General features: G+C 43.4%; 1 protein-coding gene and 1 pseudogene across 1 annotated transcript; both read left to right on the top strand.

Moving 5' to 3' along the window:
* The first annotated feature begins 4,556 nt into the window (after positions 1–4,556).
* Positions 4,557–8,908, top strand: LOC146514864 (uncharacterized; annotated as a pseudogene).
* A 10,936-nt stretch (positions 8,909–19,844) lies between these two features.
* Positions 19,845–25,421, top strand: LOC146514863 (V-type proton ATPase subunit B, brain isoform-like). The gene is made up of 14 exons (XM_085168703.1): positions 19,845–20,025; positions 20,866–20,921; positions 21,135–21,233; positions 21,317–21,410; positions 21,523–21,600; positions 22,344–22,483; positions 22,604–22,705; positions 22,843–22,940; positions 23,275–23,398; positions 23,481–23,631; positions 23,826–23,908; positions 24,054–24,158; positions 24,238–24,367; positions 24,667–25,421. Exons 1-14 carry the CDS (start codon positions 19,860–19,862, stop codon positions 24,801–24,803), a joined length of 1,563 nt encoding a protein of 520 aa, XP_085024829.1. The 5' UTR covers positions 19,845–19,859; the 3' UTR covers positions 24,804–25,421.
* The last annotated feature ends 217 nt before the right edge of the window (positions 25,422–25,638 follow it).

Here is a 25,638-nt window from a genome sequence, read left to right as displayed (position 1 = left end):
ACAGTCATGCATGCTGAGATTACAGCAGAAGTCTGAGGACCAAGCAGAGACACACTGAGTATGTGACACAGAGGCCTCACAGAGACTACCTTCACGTTAATGACAGGCTGGCTCTGTTAAATCAGCTCTCATTAAAGACAAAGAGCCTGTTTCCATCATAAACACATCCCTGAGTCTGGGGACACACACACACACACACACACACACACTGAGGAGACTTAACAACGCATGCTGGGATTCTTCTCTTCTTTAAATAGTTTAAACTCCCAAACAGGACTCTGAACCACACATATCCCTCCATCTGCATCCTTCTGACTACAGGCAAATCGCTCAAAATGCCCGACTTTGACTGGACACGTTAATACTGTGTGATGTTAACCACGAGCAGTGTCGAATACTGAGTTCAGTGTGTGTTCAGGAGTCCCAGTGAGGCTGCAGTGATCCAAACACTCAGCTTATCACAGAGATGCTCAGCATGTAAAATTACCTGTAGTAGTGAAACCATACATTTAATGTTGGCTTGTATACATTCAGTTTATATGAAGCATTGCATGAATAAATTAATAATCTATGACTTTGCATTTCACTCAGAATTGTTGCTTCTTGTTTGAAGGTGCAGAATAATGCAAAGAAGAATTATTTTGAAGGAAGTGGCTGCTTTGTCAGAGCACAGCTCGTTATTGAGCGTCTCTCGGCCACACTTCACCCTCCTTCACACACAGCACACACTCCACTTCCTTGGAAACAAAAGAGGGATTTCCTCCTCACCGAGACGCTCTGGAAGCTCAGCACACACCCACGACCGTGTAGAGTTAGACATATGTGTCTGGTCCCGGTCCCCGGGGTCACCGGGTTCACGACGTGGGCTGCAGTGGGAGGCAGCCTCTGTGGTTACGACTGAGTGGCGGTATGCAGGCCTGGAGAGCCCTGGGGAGCTTCGCTGTGATCCTCCTGCTGATGCACAGCTGCTCGAGTTTCAGCTGCTACAGCCAAACAGGCCCGGGAATCAGACTTGAACCCTTACAGGACTTCAGGTCCGTAACCCCGCTTCCTGCTTATGAAAGCAGACACCCCGGTGTATCCTCCCCCCTCCAGATGTGCTCATGCTCTCTGACTTCTTCCTCAGAGGAAGAAGACTCTGAAAGTGTTGGAGCTTAGTGAGGACATGCAGTGAAGGAAGTGTCTGCTGCTATTTCAAACTAAAGCTCTCGATCAGATCCACAGAGCAGACATGATGGATCCTAACAGGCTGAAAACATCTGCTGAGGTTTCTCACTCAAACTCATTGTTTTACCAGCTGCAGTTTTCAGCAGAGAGCCCAAAAACTCCAGATTACAGATTACTCTGACAAACAGAGCTGAAGTTTAACTCAACCACAAGACAAACCAGCAGCTTCAGAGAGCAGCCCACAGCTGGAAGGCACAGCTGTTAGGAGAGGGAGAGGCTCTGCCCACATGCAGCTCATGGTTTCTGTTTGTGAGTGGCGGCCAATCAGAAGAAAGTTGAGTTTAAGAGGGTGGAGTCTAAACAGCTTGTTTTAAACCAGAGCTACACCAAGAGCCAGAATGAGAGATTTGAGGTGTGCATGATTCACAGGTGCTCTGTGAGAGAGTCTGGAGCTGTGCACTTTAATCTGACAGTCACTTTAAATAAAAGAATACAACTTTCCAGACATTTGAGGTCAAATGTGGAAGCAGCACATTTTGACTTTTACTAAAAGCCAGAAAAAGAACAGTGTGGAGTGTCATGATACAAACCCACAAATAAAGCTAAAGGTTTCTCACACAGAGATGAGCTCATCTTGCTGGTGCTCTGAGGACAAATGTTTAATTTGGGAAGTCTGAGTGTGCATGTGGGTGAAAATACAGAAGTGAAACTGAAAAAGGTCAAAGACGTGGAATTTGGTACTGCAAATATGTTTTCCTAAACCTCAAGCAGCCACAGCGTTCATCACTGACAGCAGAATGCATGTTTGCTCTCAGGCTCCTCAGGGCAGCTTTGCATGATCGCTGCTCAAAATAATTCTTTTTTATGTGATCCTGGGCCTCAGTGCAGCCTGTCTTACACTAGCTGTTTTAGCTCCTCCCCCTATCTTTTGACTGGCTCCCCCTCACAAACAGAGGGTTGGACTGCAGGTTGGTGGGGCTTCATGGCCATGAGCATGTCACAATAAGTGAAGCAGCATTGATCCAGGAGAAGAAAACGAGAGAGAAAGTTTCTATGGAAGTTTTCTGCAGAAGGTTTCCAGCAGGGCAGAACCTCTGTAACATCTGAGCTCCTCACGTACCACCGAGATGGTGGCAAAGACAGACACAACCGTAGAGCCCTATCTTCAGCTGTGATGTCACTTCTGGCGTTTGTGAGGCCGCTGGCATAAAGCAGGTGTAGCAGGTGAGGGGAAACCTCACTATACAGTGGGGCAAAAAAGTATTTAGTCAGCCACCGATTGTGCAAGTTCCCCCACTTAAAATGATGACAGAGGTCAGTAATTTGCACCAGAGGTACACTTCAACTGTGAGAGACAGAATGTGAAAAAAAAATCCATGAATTCACATGGTAGGATTTGTAAAGAATTTATTCGTAAATCAGGGTGGAAAATAAGTATTTGGTCACCTCAAACAAGGAAAATCCCTGGCTCTCACAGACCTGTAACGTCTTCTGTAAGAAGCTTTTCTGTCCCCCACTCGTTACCTGTATGAATGGCACCTGTTTGACCTCATCATCTGTATAAAAGACACCTGTCCACAGCCTCAACCAGTCAGACTCCAAACTCCGCCATGGCCAAGACCAAAGAGCTTTCGAAGGACACCAGGAAAAGAATTGTAGACCTGCACCAGACTGGGAAGAGTGAATCTACAATAGGCAAGCAGCTTGGTGTGAAAAAATCAACTGTGGGAGCAATCATCAGAAAATGGAAGACATACAAGACCACTGATAATCTCCCTCGATCTGGGACTCCACGCAAGATCTCATCCCGTGGGGTCAAAATGATCATGAGAACGGTGAGCAAAGATCCCAGAACCACACGGGGGGACCTGGTGAATGACCTGCAGAGAGCTGGGACCAAAGTAACAAAGGTCACCATCAGTAACACACTACAACGGCAGGGAATCAAATCCCGCAGTGCCAGACGTGTTCCGCTGCTGAAGCCAGTGCATGTCCAGGCCCGTCTGAAGTTTGCCAGAGAGCACATGGATGATTCAGCAGAGGATTGGGAGAATGTCATGTGGTCAGATGAAACCAAAGTAGAACTTTTTGGTATAAACTCAACTCGTCGTGTTTGGAGGAAGAAGAATACTGAGTTGCATCCCAAGAACACCATACCTACTGTGAAGCATGGGGGTGGAAACATCATGCTATGGGGCTGTTTTTCTGCCAAGGGGACAGGACGACTGATCCGTGTTAAGGACAGAATGAATGGGGCCAAGTATCGTGAGATTTTGAGCCAAAACCTCCTTCCATCAGTGAGAACTTTGAAGATGAAACGAGGCTGGGTCTTCCAACATGACAATGATCCAAAACACACCGCCCGGGCAACAAAGGAGTGGCTCCGTAAGAAGCATTTGAAAGTCCTGGAGTGGCCTAGCCAGTCTCCAGACCTCAACCCCATAGAAAATCTGTGGCGGGAGTTGAAAGTCCGTGTTGCTCGGCGACAGCCCCAAAACATCACTGCTCTTGAGAAGATCTGCATGGAGGAATGGGCCAAAATACCAGCTACTGTGTGTGCAAACCTGGTAAAGACCTATAGTAAACGTTTGACCTCTGTTATTGCCAACAAAGGTTATGTTACAAAGTATTGAGTTGTATTTTTGTTATTGACCAAATACTTATTTTCCACCCTGATTTACGAATAAATTCTTTACAAATCCTACCATGTGAATTCATGGATTTTTTTTTTCACATTCTGTCTCTCACAGTTGAAGTGTACCTCTGGTGCAAATTACTGACCTCTGTCATCATTTTAAGTGGGGGAACTTGCACAATCGGTGGCTGACTAAATACTTTTTTGCCCCACTGTATATAGGGATATCCTGTCTGTGTGACATCATACAGAGCCAAGAGTAGAAAAAACACCTGAACCCTGAGTGTCTGCCTCGCAGGGAGCAGATTAAAAACAGCTGGAGAACATCAACACGTGGAGATTTAGCTTCATCCTATTTATTACACAGCTCTTTAAATTCACAGCTGAGGGCTTTGACATTTTTCCAAAGTTTAAGTCTAAACATCTACACCTCCTCCGTCGGACTCAGGGGGTAAGTGGGCTCCCGTTCCCTCTGTCAGCCGTCTGCAGATTAAACTGCAGCAGATTGAGGACGTCTGGCAGAGCTCAGGTGAGTTTATCAGCTCATCTGTGAGTGTTTGTGCTGCTCTGAGCTCGTCACAGCCCAGAAACAGAGGAATCGTAACAGCCGAACTCCAGCCGTTCCATCACCCCCCGGACTAATTTACTGTGAAAGTCAGAAACTTCCTCTCTGAGGGTTTCTGTAAGTGGCTGCATGGAAGCCTCAGACACCACGCTGAGCAGCATTTGTGTGTGTGTGTGTGTGCGCGCGTGTATGAAGTGTCTGAGAAATGATGTCATCGACAGCTGGACGCAGAGGAGGAAACAGCTGCCAGTTGAGTCTGCAGCTGGACCCCAGATCAGGCTCCCCAGTGACTGCAGCCATGCTGAAGGTCAGGGGTCAGAGTTCAGGGTTGAAGCACATAACTTTTAAATGACAGATACAGTGAGCTCAACTCTCAGTGACTTCTCTCCTGATTCCACTCACTGGTTTTGGAAGTATCTTTAAGCCTTGGTGTTAACGTTCTGCCCAGAAACAAGCTCATTCTTGTTTTTGGAGGTGTTCACATGAGAATCTGCACCCACAGACCTGCTGACCAATCACATCCGATGACAGTCCTTGAATTTAACAGCACACCAAAGCTGGAGCTAAGCCAGCTTGGAGGCTCTGATAGTGCAGTTAACTGGACAGCAGCCATATCGTCAGGTGATGTGTTGGTCTCCAGGCCGTTAATGTCTGAATGTTTGCTGTCAGGTGTTCATTGTTTTCAAGGCCAATATTCACTCTAGGAAAAAAAAGCATTAAAAAAAAGCCTGTCAGCATGAAAGGGAAGCTGACTCCTTGCTCAGGAGCTTGTTTTAGACAGAGGATGATAAAGAACGATTATTCTCGACTCTAAATCATGCAAAGCTGCTCCAGTGAGGTCCAAGAATCAGAATCAGTCAGCTAGTTTAATAAATGTTGACAGCAAAATTTTGTCTAAAATATTGTCCAGCAGACTAGAGAATTATATACCTAAGCTTATTAAGGCAGATCAGACGGGCTTTATCAAGAATAGAGAATCAATTACAAACATGAGAAAATTACTGAATATTATAGAACACTCCAATGTAACCAAAACACAAGGACTTGTTGTATCACTTGATGCGGAAAAAGCTTTTGACCGCGTTGAGTGGACTTATATGTTTGCTTTAATGGAGAAATATGGCTTGGGCAGGGGCTTTATAGACATGATCAGATTGTTATATGTCACCCCAAGAGCATGTCTTGTAGTTAATGGTATTAAATCATCAGAATTCTGTTTACAGAGATCAACAAGACAGGGGGACCCGATTTCCCCATTAATTTTTGCTTTAGTAATTGAACCACTGGCTGAGGCCATTAGAAATAATCAAAGTATATCTGGATACCAAATTCAAGGATCTGAATTTAAAATTTTTCTATACGCAGACAATGTTCTGCTGTTTGTCACCAATCCCCAGGATTCTATACCCTCTGTATTATCTATTACAGAAACTTTTGGATATTTGTCTGGGTATAAGGTTATTATGAACAAAACTATTGCTATGCCACTGGGAAATTTGCCTATGACATGCAACATCCCATTTACCTGGTCGGGTTCTGGATTTAAGTACTTGGGGATACACATTTCACCTAATATAAAAAGTATATTGAAACAGAACATAGGCATAGTTCATAAAAGTGTCAAACTAGATCTTGATGGATGGATCTCCTGGTCTCCTGGATGGGGAGAATAAATTTAATTAAAATGAATGTGTTGCCACGGCTTTTATATCCTTTACAAATGCTCCTGATAACTCTTACCAAAAAAATTGTAAAAGAAATTGAAAAAGATCTGTCAAGGTTTATTTGGAGGGGTAAGAAACCCAGATTAAGTATGAAAACGTTACAGCTGCCCAAAGGTAAAGGGGGTCTTGCCTTTCCTAACATTTTGCTGTATAACTGGTCATGTCATAGTAGAGTTATACATGAATGGATCCACGCATATCTAAAAGAGACAGAGAACCCCTTAGAAGCCTGGACATGTTCGCCATTTAATCTCCTAAGTGAACTAGTGAGTAAATATATTAAAAAACATAACAAAGTAATGACTGATACTTACTTAAAAACATGGCGTGATATGAACAAATACACTGAAAGTAATCCTATACTGAGTTATTTAACACCTTTTATAAATAATCGGCACTTTACACCGGGAATGAAAAGTGTAATATTTCAGAGATGGTGCAGGAATACATGTGGTGGGCAATGTTCCCTCTAATTTTTTATGTGTCTGAGCGAACACACAAACTCCCTGAGCGATCAGCAGATGTGTGCACTGTGGTCACGCCAGCATCTAATCCATCCAAGTTACATGGTTTATTAAAATAATCAAATTACAGTGTTTACATTTATGTTAGCTACTTTTAATTAACTGCTTTAGCCCACTTACAATGAAAATGTAAAAAAAAAAATCTATTCATTGAACTGTGTAGGATGTTAACACTATTGGAAGTAAAAATAACTTGAACTCCAATTTTGAAAACACAACTTTCTTTCTTTTTTTTTTTTTTAAAAAAAAATCCCTGACTTGTATTATGAGTCTGTGGTCTGGGAGAGAGTCTGTAGCTCTCTGTCTGCAAAATACAGTATATAATGACCAATGTTGGGCAATTAATTATATAGTTACTTCTTCAAAAAAAGTAACTCAGTTTGGCCAACAACAAAGTTTTTTGCAGCTATTTTTTTAAATGCAGCCAAGGCATTTTTAAATAAACATTTCAAACTATTTACAGAACAATCAGCTGTTCTGCATCAAATCTAATGCCACACAAATCATTTGTGCCACTCCAAAAAATAATTTCTGTCCACTATGAGATAAAGGAGAACAGCAGCCTGATACCTGCAGGCCTGACAACAGAAGATGTTTCACTGCTGTAACACCTGTAACGTTCAGCGGTCGCCTCATTGTTCTGACACACACAACAAAACTATTGACTACACTACACACTAACTACACTAGATTTGCGCTAAACGTCTCAAATGTCTCACATCTCAAAACAACTTCCCCCCGTTTCTTAACAACTAGATGCCACGTTGTCATATCATCTTTTGATTGGTCGACATGGTACTTTTTTGGACAAATAGGAAAGGGAGAGGGGGGTGGAGTTTGTTTTTGCTCACAGGTTTTCGAGCCTGTGGAGGCTGCCATCTTGCAAATTTGGAGCCAGAGTCTGCGCAGTAGTAACTACGGGTGGAGCCGTGGCATGGAACTTCCGCCCACAGTCATACGTCATTACACCCCCCTCTTAACTTTTACGTAGCATGTCCTTTTTCCCGCTGCTTGCGCTCTGCAAATTTTTCCGAAAGTGAAGGACAAATTCATACTTTGAAACCCCCCCCCCCCCCCCAAGTAAATTTTTTAAAATCAGTAACAACATACCTGTTGGTGAATACCATGGTAAATAGCTACATTATCAGTATATTTTATGGTTAGGACCATCATGTCTCAACATGCTAGCAATTGGCAATTAATACACCGCTGCTTTTTCAAATGTATATTGAATTCTTTTATTCTGCTGTTAGACCAGGAATCAAAAATGGAGACAACGTCAGCGTCTTCTGCCCAAGCAAAGAGTAAGTGCAATATTATGGCTTGTTATTTCAACTTCTTAAAGATCTAAGTGTGTTTAAATAAAAAAAACTATTATAAAGTGACACTACAGCTTTGTTAATTCAAAAACAGTGAATATTACTTTTACCAAAAAGAAATGTAAAAAAAAACAGCAACTCATTTTATACAAAATTGTTTATTAATTTCACAATCAACAGAAACTATTATCTTCATCATTGGGGACAGCTACATCCGCCGTGGGGAAGCATGAGCAAGGGAGACCATCGGGACCAACCTAGGTCTGGATGCGCAAGTCCAGTGGTTTGGCAGGGGTGGGATGGTTTGGCAAAACCTGATCCCTTTTCTCTTCCAATGCCTTCGAGGAAGAGTGATACCTGATGTCCTGTTGATCCACTGTGGTGGAAATGACCTTGGCAATGTCAAAAGTGTCAGGCTTGTGGCAGCAATCAAGCAGGACTTGCGTGATCTCCACCACCAGTTCCCGCAGATGAAAATCATTTTCTCTGCCATCACCCAGCGATGCCAGTGGAGGCGTGTTAATCCAAAGAAGGTGGACAAGGCTCTACGCTTTGTAAACAGTGTGATGACTACTTTTATTCTGTCGGTTTGTGGTTGTATTGTACATCATCCACAGATAAAGCATAGAAATCCTGACCAGTTTTTGCATGATGGAGTTCATTTCACCCCTTTGGGAAATGATGTATTTTTAAATAATATTGCCTTGTGTCTGAAAGACCAAATCCAGTAGGGTGATGCTGGCTTTGGACTTTCCACTAACATTTTGGCAGCAAAATCAGAATCAGGAATTTTATTCTTTATGTTGTTTTTTTTTTTTTTCGGCTTTAAACTCATTTGTTAATTTTTCTTTAAATGCCAGAGGAGCCATCACACTTTTCAGTGATTTCACAATTATTCCCCCTGTTCTTTCTTTTGCTGTCATTCTCTTCTAAATTTGTTATTGCTGAATGTTCTTGTAATAAATATTTTTAAATCATCTCTGACATGCATGATTTTGATTTAATATTGCATTTTACATTCAGCAAATTTTCAGACTGTTTAGAAACACCATTGCTTTTCATGACACTGTTTTATTGAATCCTGTTAAAGACAACATGCAAGAAAATTCCATCTAAACCTTTCATAAAATAAAAGAGAAGCTGCAGTCTACGATTAACAACTTTAGAACTTAAATACATAGCACTTATGCTAGGACAGTGAAATAACAGTAAAAGCTGCTTGTAAGTTCTATCACTAGCAGGATAACAATTTTAAGAGAAGCCAATTATATGTATATTAAGACAGTGACTGTTGTCCTCGACATATTACTGTTCCATGAGGTTGCATGTTTCTCTTAAGAAACATAATGTGGTGTATTAGCCTTTGTATTTTCCAAATTCATTGTTATTCTATTAATTACTAAAGAAAGACTTATACTGTTAGTTTGAGGTGCCTGTAGTTTAGGAAGTACAGCTGGTCACCTTTTGATTGGAAGGTTGGTGGTTTGATCCTGGCTCCCCCCAGGCTGCATGACAAATATAATAATTTTTTTTTTTAAAAAGTCAGTATTTCAAATAGATGGCACGTCCATCATCATTAACTGCCACTGAGGTCTCAATCTGAAGACGGCTCCTAATGAAGAAAAAAAAAAAAACACAGACAGAGGAGAGAATAATTAAATTGTATGTATGACGTTTAGCACATTTTATTATACAATTCTACTAAGCTGATATTTGGCAAGGATTAATTAGTGTGTCTGTGAAGTTTCTCAGTCCACCAGGTCATTGTAGTCTAAGGAACTTGGAAAGAAAAGCATCTGGACTTCTTTAAGTGTCTTGAAGATGTTTCACATCTCGTCCCAGAAGCATCTCATCTGCATGTCCACTGAACCTAGAACAGAGGCAGACAGACAAGCGCAAAAACTTGGATGAAGGAAATGTGAGAAGGACCACTCCCTGACTACTTCTTTAGATTACATTATCCACAGTATTTAAACATGAATACATTTATTCTCAGTAGTAAAAAGTAGCATTTTGCTTTCTTTTCAACATACGACAACAGAATGACAGCCCATCTTAGTTGAAAGCCCACTCACCACGACAAGGTGCAGGCCATGAGTGGGAACACGGGACAAGACATACTTGGCAAACAAGACAAACTAAGACAGGACAAGGTAAAGATATACATATACTTCATACACATCAGCAATACAATAAAAATTTTTAAACAATAACAATTTATTAACAATATCATTATATGTTAACTTTTTGAATTTTAAATACTGAATGCAAAATCATTAGAGCAAAACGTACTTCCCACAAGGAAATAAACAATAACACTTCTAAGGAACTATGTGAAATCTCAAATTGAAAAAACAGTGGTGTTATTTATAGAAAAGTGCAATAAAACTATCCTGTTGTGGGGCGTAATCTGTGCCGTGGCTGTGGGGGAGGCTGGCGCACCTGAGGTCAATCAGTGCATCACTCCTCCACTCCATATAAATGAACTAGGGCGTGTTGTGTGTTTGTTGTTGGTGGTGGTATGTGTTTGGCTGGAAAGCTGTGCTGTGAGTGTGTGTACAGCAAATGCGAATAAAAGGGATATGCCACTGAATGGTGAGTCGTAGTCATGTCGTGCCTCCAACCTGTCACAAATTCATATCAGCAATTACAAAAGTAGCAAACGGTGGCAAGAGAATTTTTTTCTGTTTCTTCTGCTGATGATTCAGTCCTGTTTATGCGGACTGTAAACCATGGACAAATGAATAATGTGTGGTAGACCGAATTATTTATACTGTATTAGTTTTCTGTTTACATGTCTCACACTGCTTATTGTGTTATTTTTTGTTTGGGTTTTTTTTTCTCTTTTTGTTGTTGTTGTGGTAGTTGTTTTTTTTTCCTATGTTGTATAAAGGTACAAATAAATAAAAATATGATATAAAAAAAAAGAAAATAATCAATCAGCTGTGAGTTCAGCAAGGTTTTATTTGGCTCTCTTAGAGGACATTTCCCATGAGACAGGGCTTCAGGTCCCGGGACTCCCACAGAAACCCAGGACGGCTCACTGGTTCCCAGCTGGGACTCATGAACAGTTTAGTGATGCCTCACCGCAGCTTCACCAGGTGATAACAGCTCCGTTTTCACAGGCCAACCCACCGCACTAACATGCTATCCTAAATGATCCACAAAGTTTAAACTGGACACAGAGGAAGTGAGCGCTCAGGTCATCATGTGATCTAACATGAACACACTGATCCCGGCAATGTGACGGCCCAGCAGGCACTCCTCTGAGGAATGAATGAATGATTGATGGACTGAAGACCAACCTGCCCCTGGGGCAATGAGCTGCCACCCCCATCACTGCATCCTGTCCTATCCCCGCCTGCCTCTTCTGCTCCTCTCTGGAGTCAGACATACACTCAGCAGCCTTCCTCACACCTCTGCTCTTCAGGTATCATGACCCATCATCTGGAAGAACTCCTGATCCTAAGCAAAGCTGATAAAAAGCAACCAGGGAAGAGTTTTGAGGAGCTCGAAGTAAAGACAAGACCCTCGTCCAACACGGGAGTCCATACCTTAGCACCTCGTGAAGGAGTTAAAAAGAGTGCTTATCTCAGAGTTCAGCTCCTCTTTTCAAACTTTGACAAGCGCAGCAGCTCTAATCTGAGTTCTGTGCTAAACAATGAATGAGCCAGGCTTAAAGCTGGCTTTAAAATCACATCAGGTTTAAAGCAGGGTTTAATATTATATCAGGCTTAAAGCTAGGTTTAAATCTGATATAAAGGATTAAAGGGGGCAAGTTTGGATTGAGTCTCAGGATGTTCCTCAGCAGCAGATATGAAGAGACAGGTCTGATATTTGTAACATAAAGCTAATGTTCTCAGCTGTCTTTGGGACAGTGAAGAACCTGCAGTTCCTGTGACATCCAGCAGAGGCAGCAGGGAGTTAGCCCCATGCTACAACTTTACAGCAGAAATAAACATGGTTACAGCCTGATACACAAACTGATTGGTCCCTGTGGTTAATTTAAACCTTCATAACACCTTTATGGGGGAAGGATGTTTCTATAACTCACCTGTTTCCTTTATTAGGGGCGTGGCCTCTGTGACTGACAGGTGGATGATTACTTAGGTGGCTGTAGCTGCTAGCTGTCTGCTGTCTGCTTCACCTGAACTGGACCTGTGGACCGCGTTTGTGCTCCTGGACCCTTTTGGAGCATTTTTAATTACATCATATGACCGATAAAATGGCTGCTGGGAGGTTACTGTATTAACACACCGTCCAATAAGGCAAAGCTTCAGATTTGCTGAGTGAAACCTGAGAGTTTTGATTCGATGTCACTGATTAGCAGGTATCTGTGAGTGTGCGAGATGCTTGCTGAAAGTGAAAGCTGTGAGCCGGTGTGAGAAAAGCGCCTTTATTTCTGAACATAGTTCACAGATTTGTGACCTGAGATAGTTTTAACGCTCTGAGCGTCCAATCAGAGCACAGGAAGAGGAACAAACCACAACAACCTATTTGTGTGGACTCAGCAGCTTTGTAATGAAGACAAGGAGGAACACAGTGCTGCATGCAGCTGAGCGTGTTATTGACCTTGTGCTTCAGAGATGTCACATGACGCATCTGTGAGGTCATGCATCATCTGACGTGTTCATGTCCTTCTAACTCCTCTGATGAGAGCCTGTCCAGCTGCCGGTCAATCCAGCTAATGAGCATAAAGTTGTCCATCATTTGACCTCTGACCCTGCAGCATCGCTGCAGAGTCTGACAGGACAGATTCTCCTGCTGCACCTCCTGCAGAGCTCCATCTAGACATGAATCACTCCAGGCGCTGTCACAGCACTGAAACATTTAACACTGGATCTGCTTTAATGAAACAGGAGGACAAACATGCTCTCAGCATGGTTTCAGTGACCTCAAGAGTCTGGGAGTCCTTCTGTTCATGCTGTGATTATTGTTCCGCATACTCACATGATGATGTTATTTTCATTGATACATTCAAAAACAGGAATTCACCACGCTGAACAGACCAATCACAGCAGCTGCAGCTCCTTCGGCCTGACGTGTCACGGCATTCCCAGGAGGTGAAAGATCAGATTACAGTTTTCCTGCTGAAGCATAAATCCTCCGTGAGCATCAGGGACAGTTTATGGCTCTGTGGGATTTAGTTACCACGAAGGAGACGACCACAAAGAAACTGAACCAGTGGTTTATTCTAAGAATACTCATTTTTCACACATGAGGACATGTGACTGTGACCATAGAGACTGTGTCAGCTTCCAAAAAGACAAAAAACAAACTAAAAACCAGCAACAAACAACTTAAACATAAACAATTACAAAGAAAGAACAATACAGTATCCACATCTGAACCAAAGAGTAAAACAGTGAAATGTGGATTATTACATATTAGGTCTCTCTCCTCCAAGTCTCTGTTAGTACATGACTTAATAATTGATCAACAAATCGATTTACTCTGCCTTACAGAAACCTGGTTGCAGCAGGATGATTATGTTAGTTTAAATGAATCAACACCCCCGAGTCATTCTAACTACCAGAAATCTCGAAGCACATGCCGAGGGGGCGGTGTGGCAGCAATTTTTCACACCAGTCTGTTAATTAATGAAAGACCAAGACAGACTTTTAATTCATTTGAAAGCCTGATGCTTAACATTGTCCACCCCAACTGTGAAACTCAGAAACCAGTCTTACTTGTTATCATCTATCGTCCACCTGGGCCTTACACAGAGTTTCTGTCTGATTTCTCAGACTTTATATCTAATTTAGTTCTGAGCTCAGATAAAATAATTATTGTGGGTGATTTTAACATCCATGTAGATGCTAAAAATGACAGCCTCAACATGGCATTTAATCTGTTATTAGACTCAATTGGTTTCTCTCAAAATGTAAAAGAACCCACCCACCACTTTAATCACACTCTAGATCTTGTTTTAACATATGGCATAGAAACTGAACATTTAACAGTGTTTCCTGAAAAACCCTCTCCTGTCTGATCATTTCCTGATAACATTTACATTTACAATAATTGATTACACAGCAGTGGAGAGTAGACTTTATCAAAGTAGATGTCTTTCTGAAAGCGCTGTAACTAAGTTTAAGAATATAATCCACCCACTGTTATCATCGTCAATGCCCTGTACCAACACAGAGCAGAGCAGCTATCTGAACGCTACCCCAACAGAGGTCGATTATCTTGTTAATAATTTCACCTCCTCACTACGTACTACTCTGGATACTGTAGCTCCAGTGAAAACTAAGGTCTCTAATCAGAAGTACCTGACTCCGTGGTATAATTCTGAAACACGTACCCTAAAGCAGATGACTCGTAAGCTGGAGAGGAAATGGCGTGTCACAAATTTAGAGGATCATCATTTAGCCTGGAGAAATAGTTTGTTGCTTTATAAGAAAGCCCTCCGCAAAGCCAGAACATCTTACTATTCGTCACTGATTGAAGAAAATAAGAACAACCCCAGGTTTCTCTTCAGCTCTGTAGCCAGGCTGACAAAAAGTCAGAGCTCTTTTGAGCCAACCATCCCTTTAACGTTAACTAGCAATGACTTCATGAACTTCTTCACAAATAAAATTTTTATCATTAGAGAAAAAATTACCAATAATCATCCCACAGATGTAATATTATCTACAGCTACTCTTAGTACCATTGATGTTAAGTTAGACTCTTTTTCTCCAATTGATCTTTCTGAGTTAACTTCAATAATTACTTCCTCCAAACCATCAACGTGTTTTTTAGACCCCATTCCTACAAAACTGCTCAAAGAAGTCCTGCCATCAATTAATGCTTCAATCTCAAATATGATCAACCTATCTCTAATAATCAGCTATGTACCACAGGCCTTCAAGCTGGCTGTAGTTAAACCTTTACTCAAAAAGCCATCTCTAGACCCAGCTGTATTAGCTAATTACAGGCCAATCTCCAACCTTCCTTTCATATCAAAAATCCTTGAAAGAGTAGTTGTCAAACAGCTAACAGATCATCTGCAGAGGAATGGTTTATTTGAAGAGTTTCAATCAGGTTTCAGAGCTCATCACAGCACAGAAACAGCTTTAGTGAAGGTTACAAATAATCTTCTTATGGCCTCTGACAGTGGACTCATCTCTGTGCTTGTCCTGCTAGACCTTAGTGCAGCATTCGATACTGTTGACCATAATATCCTATTAGAGCGATTAGATCATACTGTAGGTATTACAGGTACTGCACTGCAGTGGTTTGTATCATATCTATCTAATAGACTCCAATTTGTGCATGTAAATGGAGAGTCCTCTTCATACACTGAGGTTAATTATGGAGTTCCACAGGGTTCAGTGCTAGGACCAATTCTGTTTACATTATACATGCTTCCCTTAGGCAGCATCATTAGAAGACATAGCATACATTTTCACTGCTATGCAGATGACACCCAGCTCTATCTGTCCATGAAGCCAGATAACACACACCAATTAGTTAAACTGCAGGAATGTCTTAAAGACATAAAGACCTGGATGGCCGCTAACTTTCTGCTTCTTAATTCAGATAAAACTGAGGTTATTGTACTCGGCGCTGAAAAGCTTAGAAATGTGGTGTCTAACCAGATTCTTACTCTGGATGGCATTACCTTGGCCTCCAGTAACACTGTGAGGAACCTTGGAGTCATTTTTGGCCAGGATATGTCCTTCAACGCACATATTAAACAAATATGTAAGACTGCGTTCTTCCATTTGCGCAACATCTCTAAAATTAAAAATATCCTGTCTCAGAGTGACGCTGAAAAACTAGTTCATGCATTTATTACTTCCAGGCTGGACTACTGCAATTCATTATTATCAGGATGTCCTAAAAACTCACTGAAAAGCCTTCAGCTAATCCAAAATGCTGCAGCAAGAGTACTGACAGGGACTAGAAAGAGTGAGCATATTTCTCCTGTTTTGGCTTCCCTTCATTGGCTTCCTGTTAAATCCAGAACTGAATTCAAAATCCTGCTCCTCACATTCAAGATCTTAAATAATACCATATCACCCTATTAGAGCACATCGCTCTCACACTGAAGGCTTACTTGTTGTTCCTAGAGTATTTAAAAGTAGAATGGGAGGGAGAGCCTTCAGTTTTCAGGCCCCTCTTCTGTGGAACCAGCTTCCAGTTGGGATTCAGGAGACAGACACTATCGCTACTTTTAAGATTACTTTTTCTAAACCATATAGTTAGGGTTAGATAAGGTGACCCTGAATCCTCCCTTAGTTATGCTGCAATAGTTGTAGGCTGCTGGGGGATTCCCATGATGCATTGGGTATTTCTTCTTCAGTCACCTTTCTCACTCACTATGTGTTAATAGACCTCTCTGCATTGAATTATACTTGTTATTAATCTCTGTCTCTCTTCCACAGCATGTCTTCTATCCTGTCTTCCTTCTTTCATCCCAACCGGTCGCAGCAGATGCCCGCCCCTCCCTGAGCCTGGTTCTACCGGATGTTTCTTCCTGTTAAAAGGGAGTTTTTTCTTTCCACCGTCACCAGAGTACTTGCTCATAGGGGGTCATATGATTGTTGGGTTTTTGTCTGTATGTATTATTGTATGGTCTACCTTACAATATAAAGTACCTTGAGGCGACTGTTGTTGTGATTTGGTGCGGCATAAATAAAATTGAATTGAATTGAAATTGAACTGAATTTGTCCAAATAATCAGTCATTAAGAAAAATGTGCTCACATTAAACTGAACATTTAGTACTCATGTAATTCCATTAAATTTAATGTTTTACAAAATTTGAACATTAAAAAGGTTCAAATTTGGACTCGAGTCAATTTCATGTTTCCTTCAGTCAGACTGAAAAACGTTTAAGCGCGTCGTTTTTCATCCCTAAGCACACGCTGTGAGCGGGCTGTGCGAGCGACACTCAGACACAGCAGGCTGAAGTTAGCTGGGATTATTCACCTTGCAGTCAGACTCTGCCCCGCGATGTCAGCACCACTGTGCTGTCACACACAGGAAACACTCTTACATACCCTGACCGCCTGCCCCAGGAGACCCATATACACCCGCCACCTAAAATAGTCCCCGGCAGCTGTGCGTCTGGTCTGTTCACCACAGAGCAGTTTTTCAGGAAGTGACATCAGACATGTTTCAGCCGTTCAGAGGATACGCTGGGTTCTGAGCTCAGAGACGCAGACATAGCGCAGGAAATGTTGAAGTTGATGGTTTGATTCCCACAGCAACAGGTCAAGACATCAGGTTACATAACTGATGCTCCAGCTCCCCCTGGTGGTCAAACATGTGCATAAACAGTCAGTTCCATGACATCTGTGGCTGTAGCACCAGAACAGGTAGAAGAAATCTCTGCATCTGTCTGTGAAGAAGAAAGCTGTCAGTGTGTGCCGAAACATTTACTGTGTCACACTTTGAATAAACTCATTTAATAATTTGTTGTGTAATAATCCATCTGTCTGATGGAGAAATGTCTGTCTGTGTGATCATGTTAAAATTCTGAGTGAAGACTGTAAAACTGGACAAAACGTAGTTTAGGCTAACTTTTAAAGCAGGGTGAGACAGTTTGAAGCTGTTCTGAGGTCAAAGTTTCCATTCACTCATCAACATCAGGGTCATTTTGGGCTTTTAATGATTTCTTTGAGTGGCTATGTTTCCAGGTTGGAATGATTGTCCAACATCTTTACTGACTTTAAAGAACAAGTTTGACTTTATTTTGGATTTTCACTGATCCACACAGAGATCCACCTGCACACATATCTTTGTCTCTTAGCGAGTTACATGTCGACCAAACACTTTCTGGCTGATATCTGACCATACTGACCATACTTGGCAGAGTTCACAATTCAGTTTTATTGATATATTTAGCATGAAATCACAGCAACAGTCACCTGAAGGCACTTTATATGAGCAAGCGCTTTGGTGACAGTGGGAAAGAAAACCCCCTTTTCAACAGGAAGGGAATTAGGCTCAGCTCCGACTGGTTGGGAGTGAGGGGAGGAAGACAGGACAAAGATAATTGTTTAGTTTCATGGCACAGACCTAGCTTTTAACCAGAGTCCACAAACTTTCCACAGGGTTGAGGTTGGAGCTTTGGGAAGAACATTCCAGAAGCTTAATGTTATCCTGCTTTATCCAAAACCAGTTCTGATGTGCGTTTGGGATTATTGTTCTGCTGGAACACAGTGGGGGTGTCCAAATGGTAAAAAAAAAAAAAGGTAAATGGTCTGTATTTGTATAGTGCTTTACTTGGTCCTAAGGACCCCAAAGCACTTTACACTATACACAATAATCCACCCATTCACACACTGGTGATGGCAAGCTACAGTGTAGCCACAGCCACCCTGGGGCACACTGACAGAGGCGAGGCTGCCGGACACTGGCGCCACCGGGCCCTCTGACCAGCACCAGTAGGCAGCGGGTGAAGTGTCCGACCGAGACTGTCAGAGCCGGGGCTCAAACCGGCAACCTTTCGATTACAAGACGAACGCCCAACTCTTGAGCCACGATTACCCCATATTCATAGTCTAGCCTTCAGTTCTGAGTCTTGGTATAGTTTAATAAAAATTCAGCTGCCTGCTCCTTGCTATGTAAAATATAACAGGACACTGGTGTAAATTCTCGATCATGTCACACTTCTGTTTAATCAGTTTTCTGTTTGACATTTATTCAGCTGTGTGAAAACTATAACTATAATCTCAGCCAAACTGATTTACTCATGAACAAATAAAACACAGAAAAAAGCCAAACAAAAACATTTTCAAATTATCTAACTGACTTATGTATCATGTTTAATCTGAGTAGCGAAAGACCGCGGGGGTGGTGGCTGAAAACAATGTGACAAGAGTTCGCTGTTCTCACCCCGGCTAGCTATCGAGCGGGTGGGTAACAGATGTCTCAGAAAAAGTCGGAGGACTTTTGCAAATATGTGATGTCTTGATAAACCAAGCAGATATTTGAAGTTTACACACCTACATTCTCGCCTTAAAAGTTTATTTTGTGACCCAGAAAAAACCTTCGTCATGTCGCTGTAACATAATCGGCCTACAAATGTGGCCTCAGGAGGATGCAGCCAATGAATTTGGACACCCTTAGTGTCCAAGTTTCAAACATCTAGCTGCTGATTTGAGGTGAAGTTGATGAATTTAAAGGCAGTCCTCCTCCTTCATTATTCCATCCACTGACTGCGAAACAGCCCAGAGCATGATGCTACCAACACCATGCTTGACAGATGGTTCAGTGTTCTTAGGTTTGGAAGCCTCACCTTTACTCCTCCAAATATACCTCTTATCATCGTGTCCAAACAGCTCAGTCTTTGTCTCGTCTGATCTTCAGACATTGTACAGAAGGTGTTTGGCTCATCCTTGTGGGCAGCCACAGTGTTGGTCCCTCCAATCAGTGCACAAACAAATCCTTTCATGCTCCAAACAGAAACTACCAGCATCAATGGTGATCACTAATGAGAAGTTAACAGGAAATGTCAAATTAAAGCTACTCTAAGAACCTTCTGCACCACTTATTAAAGATTTAGGTGTGTGTATATATATGAGCTTGTGTGGATCAGAGAACATCCACAACAAATTCACCTTATAAATTCATACATTTATATGTATTCTAATTAGAACATTATTGTTTTTATTCTAATGAGAAGTTTAGATTAAAAAAGTGTAATATTATTACAAAAAGAATTTATTGACAAAAAAGCTCAGTTAAATGAAATATTTTTAAACATCAGCTTGTCTTTTATTCATTCACATTGTTATATTATTGTATAACAACAACAACAACAACAACAACAACAACAATAATAATAATAATAATAATAATAATAATAATGTTGTTTTAGCATCACTGAGGTTCCATAGACACATTCCTCGGCGTCCTTTCTGATGCAGCTGAAGTTTCGTGCGCATGCGCCGCTGCTGTCACGACTCGGACGCCGCTGCGGGGAAACATGGCGATGAAGGCGCTCAGAGGGATGGTGAACGGGGCGATGAGCGAGCTGTCCTCGGCCGTCAGCGGGAGCAGAGCCCCGGCCGCCGCTCCCACCTCCGCCACCGCTGCCGCCCGGGAACATGTGATGGCCGTGAAACGGGATTACATCTCCCAACCGCGCCTCAGTGAGTCCCACCACCACCACCACCATCATTATCATCATCATCATTATCAGGCAGACTGAGGTCCGCAGCAGGAGGAGGAGGGTTAATGGAATAAACCAGGCGATGATGGAGGCTGAAAAAAACAACAACAAAAAAACAAAACAAAACAAAAAAAAGATGATGGAGGCTGATTAGGCTGATTATGATTAGAGTGATCGATGGAGCTGTTCAGTAAAACTGCATTTTATTTATTGATGGGTTTAATGTCGGAATACTCTCAGGTGTTGGCGTTGTAATCTGTTACTTTTGTCGGCTTGTAAATTACATGCTGAGCATTAAAAATGTTCCTGACAGCTCAACTATATATCTATTTCTGCACTCTTTCACAGCAGTTCACAGTCACAGCTCAGAATAATGCTCCTGTGTCTGATCCTGGGCCTCCTCTCTGTGACATCACATAGACCTGAGAGGAGCTCAGACGCGATAAACTGAGTGTTTGGAGCAGGATTAAAGTGTTAGCGATGAGGCTCACCTGCACAGGTGAACATGTGCGAGCTCATTACACCCGTTCTTTCAGTGTGATGTGATTTAAAGTGAGAGGGAAACGGTCTTCAGAGGCTTGTGCTGAACAGAAACTTTTTTATTCATATTTAGGTTCTGCACACTGCAGAGTCTCTAAGGCTCCTATCTCCCGTCAGACTGTGGTTCATGTGACTTCCAGCAGGTGGAGACTTTGAGCTTATAAAAGAAGATTTCACATGTTGGAGAAACGGTGCTGTCATGTGGAGATCTGCAGCTGTGCAGTGCTCCACCTGTGCCCCACCCACGCTGTACTGACTTGTGCTGTTTTTGTCTCCTCAGCCTACAAAACTGTGTCTGGAGTCAATGGGCCGCTGGTGATCCTGGACCAGGTTAAGGTAAGAGGAAAACCTCCTCAGCTGTTTGTCTCAGCGTCCTCTTTACTAAGCGTCTCTCAATAAAACCACCAGATCCTGCAGTCGGAGCGTCCTCACACCACGTTTAAATCCGTTTATGTAGTTTCCCTCAAATAAATGGTGAACTGTGCTATGTTTTCTGACACGTGTATAGTGGAGGTTGGTAACTCTTGTGGTCTCCCTTCACACCGACAGTTCCCGAGGTATGCCGAGATTGTCCACCTCACGCTACCAGATGGAACCAGGAGGAGCGGCCAGGTGCTGGAAGTCACCGGCTCCAAAGCTGTGGTGCAGGTATTCACACCAGTCTGACACAATGTGGGCACTTCCAGAAGGACCCCGATGAACTGTTTCCTCCTCCGCTCTGCCTTCTGCAGGTGTTTGAGGGGACTGCAGGCATCGATGCCAAGAAGACCAGCTGCGAGTTCACAGGTGACATATTACGGACGCCGGTCTCAGAGGACATGCTGGGTACGTCACGTGACAGAGTGGGGTTCACAAAGGTCCTCATAAATCCCCGTCCGCTGTTGAATGTGTGATGAGGTCCCCAGATGTGTGCTGAGGCGTGTTTTTGTGTTTGCAGGTCGTGTGTTTAACGGGTCGGGTAAACCCATCGACCGAGGACCCACTGTCCTGGCCGAAGACTTCCTGGACATCATGGGTATGTCTCTGCTTCAAGGAGACTCGCCATGATCTGATTGGTGCAGCAGTCTGATGCAAACATCTGAAACAGGCAGTAAAGTTTCTTCGACTTGTTTGGAGGAAAAATGTCAGAAATGAGAGAAAACACAGCAGATTTAACCTGATCTCGGTTTTAATGTTTTATAGAGACACATGTGGTCAAAATCAGGCTCTGTCTGTACGTTTGACTCGCAGTCACAGTAATGCCCACCTTCTCATTAATACCTCACCTCAGTGTGGAACATGTGGTTACACACTGACGTCACTCAGGGTTTGAGCTGGGCTCGATCGCGTGGACTCACATGCAGTCCAGGTCAAAGAACGACCCACAGAATCAAAAGTTTGGAGGATTAATCGGAGAAAAGTCAGATTTCAGAAGGAGGGAAACGATAAAAACAGCTTTCTATGAGTTTTTAAGTAAAATGTGATTAGAATAAATTTAAAGGATGTGTTTTAGGACGTAGAGTTGTGGGCAGAGTCTCTTGTGCTGTGGGGTCATGATGAGTTTATCTTTAGGAACTTTATTTCGCTACAAATTGTAGTTTTGAAATAGAAAAATAGATTCAGTTTCCAGCTTTCATGTTGACTTCCTCGAGTCCTCATAAACTGCACCTGTGAATCTCGGTGTACTTGTCTCTGACTTCTTGGAGTTATTATTACCTGCTGCAGTGGATCACGTGTTCTGTTCCTTCATACATGTGTTTGTAACCATGTTCTCCTCAGGCCAGCCCATAAACCCTCAGTGCCGCATTTACCCTGAGGAGATGATCCAGACTGGCATCTCTGCCATCGATGGCATGAACAGCATCGCCAGAGGGCAGAAGATCCCCATCTTCTCTGCTGCCGGGCTGCCGCACAACGAGGTACTCGCACCCTACTCCGAGAGGGGGCAGGGTCGGTAAACACATCACCTCCTCTTCATTATTGGGATGTAATGACTGAAAGGGAAATCAGATCCCTATCTTCTTCTTCTTCTGTCTCAGATTGCAGCTCAGATCTGCCGGCAGGCCGGTTTGGTGAAGAAGTCAAAGGACGTGATGGACTACAGCGAGGACAACTTTGCCATTGTTTTTGCCGCCATGGGGGTGAGTTCTTCAGATGCTTCCTCATCAGAAGCCTCTGAATATGAGAGCAAGTTTATTGATGTCTTAAAGCTGCCCCACACACTCAGCACCTGCAAACTCCCACTCACAGAGCTCAGTGATCTTTTCTCCGCCCTCAGGTGAACATGGAGACAGCCAGGTTCTTCAAGTCGGACTTCGAGGAGAACGGCTCCATGGATAATGTCTGCTTGTTCCTCAACCTGGCCAATGACCCGACGTAGGACAAAACATTAAGAACAAAGCACACACACACACACACACACGCACACACACACACACACACACACACACACACACACAAGCACACAGAAACACACATTTGCATACACACACTGAAGGCAGATTTCCAGGTGTTTCATAGATGATGTCAGATTTGCTGTATGGGCCGTGGGAGCGGGTCAAGTGTTTGGGGGTTCACCTTCAGGCGCTCAAACAGCAGTTTTGTAATGTTGCAGGTACACACAGGTGTGCTATGCAGTTAGTGATGGCTAAGGCTAACCTGCACCGGGGGTCGGCCCACACTCACAGATTATCGGGCCATTGTGTTGCAGAATCGAGCGGATCATCACCCCCCGCTTGGCACTGACAGCGGCCGAGTACTTGGCCTATCAGTGTGAGAAGCACGTGCTTGTCATCCTCACTGATATGAGCTCGTACGCAGAGGCGCTCAGAGAGGTCAGCTGCTCTTTCACTCTCACTTAACCCCAAATCGCTGTAGGAAACTGGAAATGATCATGTGATTGCTCCCCGCCGCCAGGTGTCCGCAGCCAGAGAGGAAGTGCCAGGACGCCGAGGTTTCCCCGGATACATGTACACCGACCTGGCAACCATCTACGAGAGAGCCGGCAGGGTTGAGGGACGCAGCGGCTCCATCACCCAGATCCCCATCCTCACCATGCCCAACGACGGTACACACACACACACACACATACTCAGACACACACCCACACACACACACACACACATACTCAGACACCCCCCCCCCCCCACACACACACACACACTCAGACACACACCCACACACACACCCACACACGTGCTCATCTCACATACAAAGGATTGGGATTTTGTGGATTTCACAGCGAGTTCTCATCTCTCGCAGACATCACCCATCCCATCCCTGACCTGACCGGGTACATCACTGAGGGACAGATCTACGTGGACAGACAACTTCACAACAGACAGGTAACAAAGCTCCGCCTTCAGACGTCACCTGTGGAGCTCTGAGCTCTGTAGCCGGCCTCAGGTAGAGGAATGCCAGGTTCTGTCAGTCATCCTGGCATACGTCAGAGCCATCAGATGACCCTGACCTGTCTCTTCCTCCACTCAGATCTATCCTCCCATCAACGTGCTTCCGTCTCTCTCCCGTCTCATGAAGTCCGCCATCGGGGAGGGAATGACCCGTAGAGACCACTCTGACGTCTCCAACCAGCTCGTACGTATACACCTGCTCCAGGCTGCACGCTCCTGTCTTCCTGCTTAATCTAAGTGTGTGTGTGTCTGTGTGTGTGCAGTATGCCTGTTATGCTATAGGGAAGGATGTCCAGGCCATGAAGGCAGTGGTGGGAGAGGAGGCTCTGACGGCCGATGATCTGCTGTACCTGGAGTTCCTCACCAAGTTTGAGAAAAACTTCATCTCTCAAGGTGCCATTGGACTCTTTGTTTGCTTGTTTGTTCACCTTTATGTAACTACGTTGAACAGATCCAGCTTTCTTTGAGTTATTTGCTTTAATAAATCCTAACTCCCAGTCAGAGATGACAGGTACGATGATGATGGTTATCAGCTTTCTCTGTTAACCCGGGTTATCTGCTTCAGGCTCTGAGTGCCCTCACATAAGGAGGAGCATTTCACGGGTCATGTGACTCTTCATCCACCCGATACCCACATCAGACCGCTGTGATGTCAGATACCGGTGTTCACCAGTCCCTGTGTTTGTGTTTAGGTGCCTATGAGAACCGCAGCGTGTTTGAGACTCTGGACATTGGCTGGCAGCTCATGAGGATCTTCCCCAAAGAGATGCTGAAGAGGATCCCCCAGAGCACACTGGCCGAGTTCTACCCCCGAGAGGCCAAACACTAACTAGACACACACACAGACACACACACACTGCTTCCTGCCCTCGCTGTGTTCGTACAGTGTAGTGATGTGATGCTGTGACGTCCTCACATTCATGACCTTCATGTCCTGCTTCCACTCAGAGAGGAAGGAGACGAGGAGGAGGAGCCTGCACATCAGCGTGTTCATGATGATGATGATGATGATGATGATTTGCACTCTGTGGTCAGTTTAACGTCAGAGGTTATTTTATGAGGACCTGCAGAACTTCAGCAGAGACAGATGTTGAATCCAGATGTTCTGTCGTGCTCATTTCATGCCGCATTAGAAATGCTGATGTCTTCTGATCAAGGTCAAAATAATAATTCAAACACATCCAAAGAAAAGTGTAAATTCCATTTTTATTGTGTCTTTAAATCAGGTGTGAGGTTCTGTGCGTTCTGTGCGGTTCTTGTGGTTCCTTTAGATTCAGTGTTCTCTTCTTTTTTTTTTCTCATGCCAAAAGCTTGACGTGACGATGAATGTGTGCTCTTTGTAGGCGCTGCGTGCTCATTGGTGGATGTACTAACTGCATGCATCGCCGCTGAATGTTTCCTGTTGGTGCCTGAAGTGCAGTCTGAAATAAAAGCTGCTGTGTCATCATTCCTGAGCGGTCGCGTGTTTAATGCCATGTATGAACACAGCTGTGTGTTAACATGAAGGAGTCTGAGCAGCAAGGAGGTCGTGGTGGACGGCTGGCGCACGGGATGGTGTGACATGGAAACACCTACACCCTCCTAAAAACACCCTTAAACTCATAAATCTGCTTTCAGAAAACTCCTCTCACTACATATGTGTGTGTATCCACACAAACCCAGCT

Source organism: Neolamprologus multifasciatus, chromosome 7, assembly GCF_963576455.1.
Source record: "Neolamprologus multifasciatus chromosome 7, fNeoMul1.2, whole genome shotgun sequence".
NCBI classification, from domain to species: Eukaryota; Metazoa; Chordata; class Actinopteri; order Cichliformes; family Cichlidae; genus Neolamprologus; species Neolamprologus multifasciatus.
The sequence above is the reverse complement of the archived record's forward strand: the minus strand, read 5'-3'. Positions and strand labels throughout refer to the sequence as shown.

Coding starts and splice junctions, on each gene's coding strand:
- LOC146514863 (XM_085168703.1), top strand. CDS start 19,860: ATGGCGATGAAGGCGCTCAGAGGGATGGTGAACGGGGCGATGAGCGAG. Junction 21,234..21,316: donor GCTCCAAAGCTGTGGTGCAG/GTATTCACACCA, acceptor TGCCTTCTGCAG/GTGTTTGAGGGGACTGCAGG. Junction 23,909..24,053: donor GACAACTTCACAACAGACAG/GTAACAAAGCTC, acceptor TCCTCCACTCAG/ATCTATCCTCCCATCAACGT.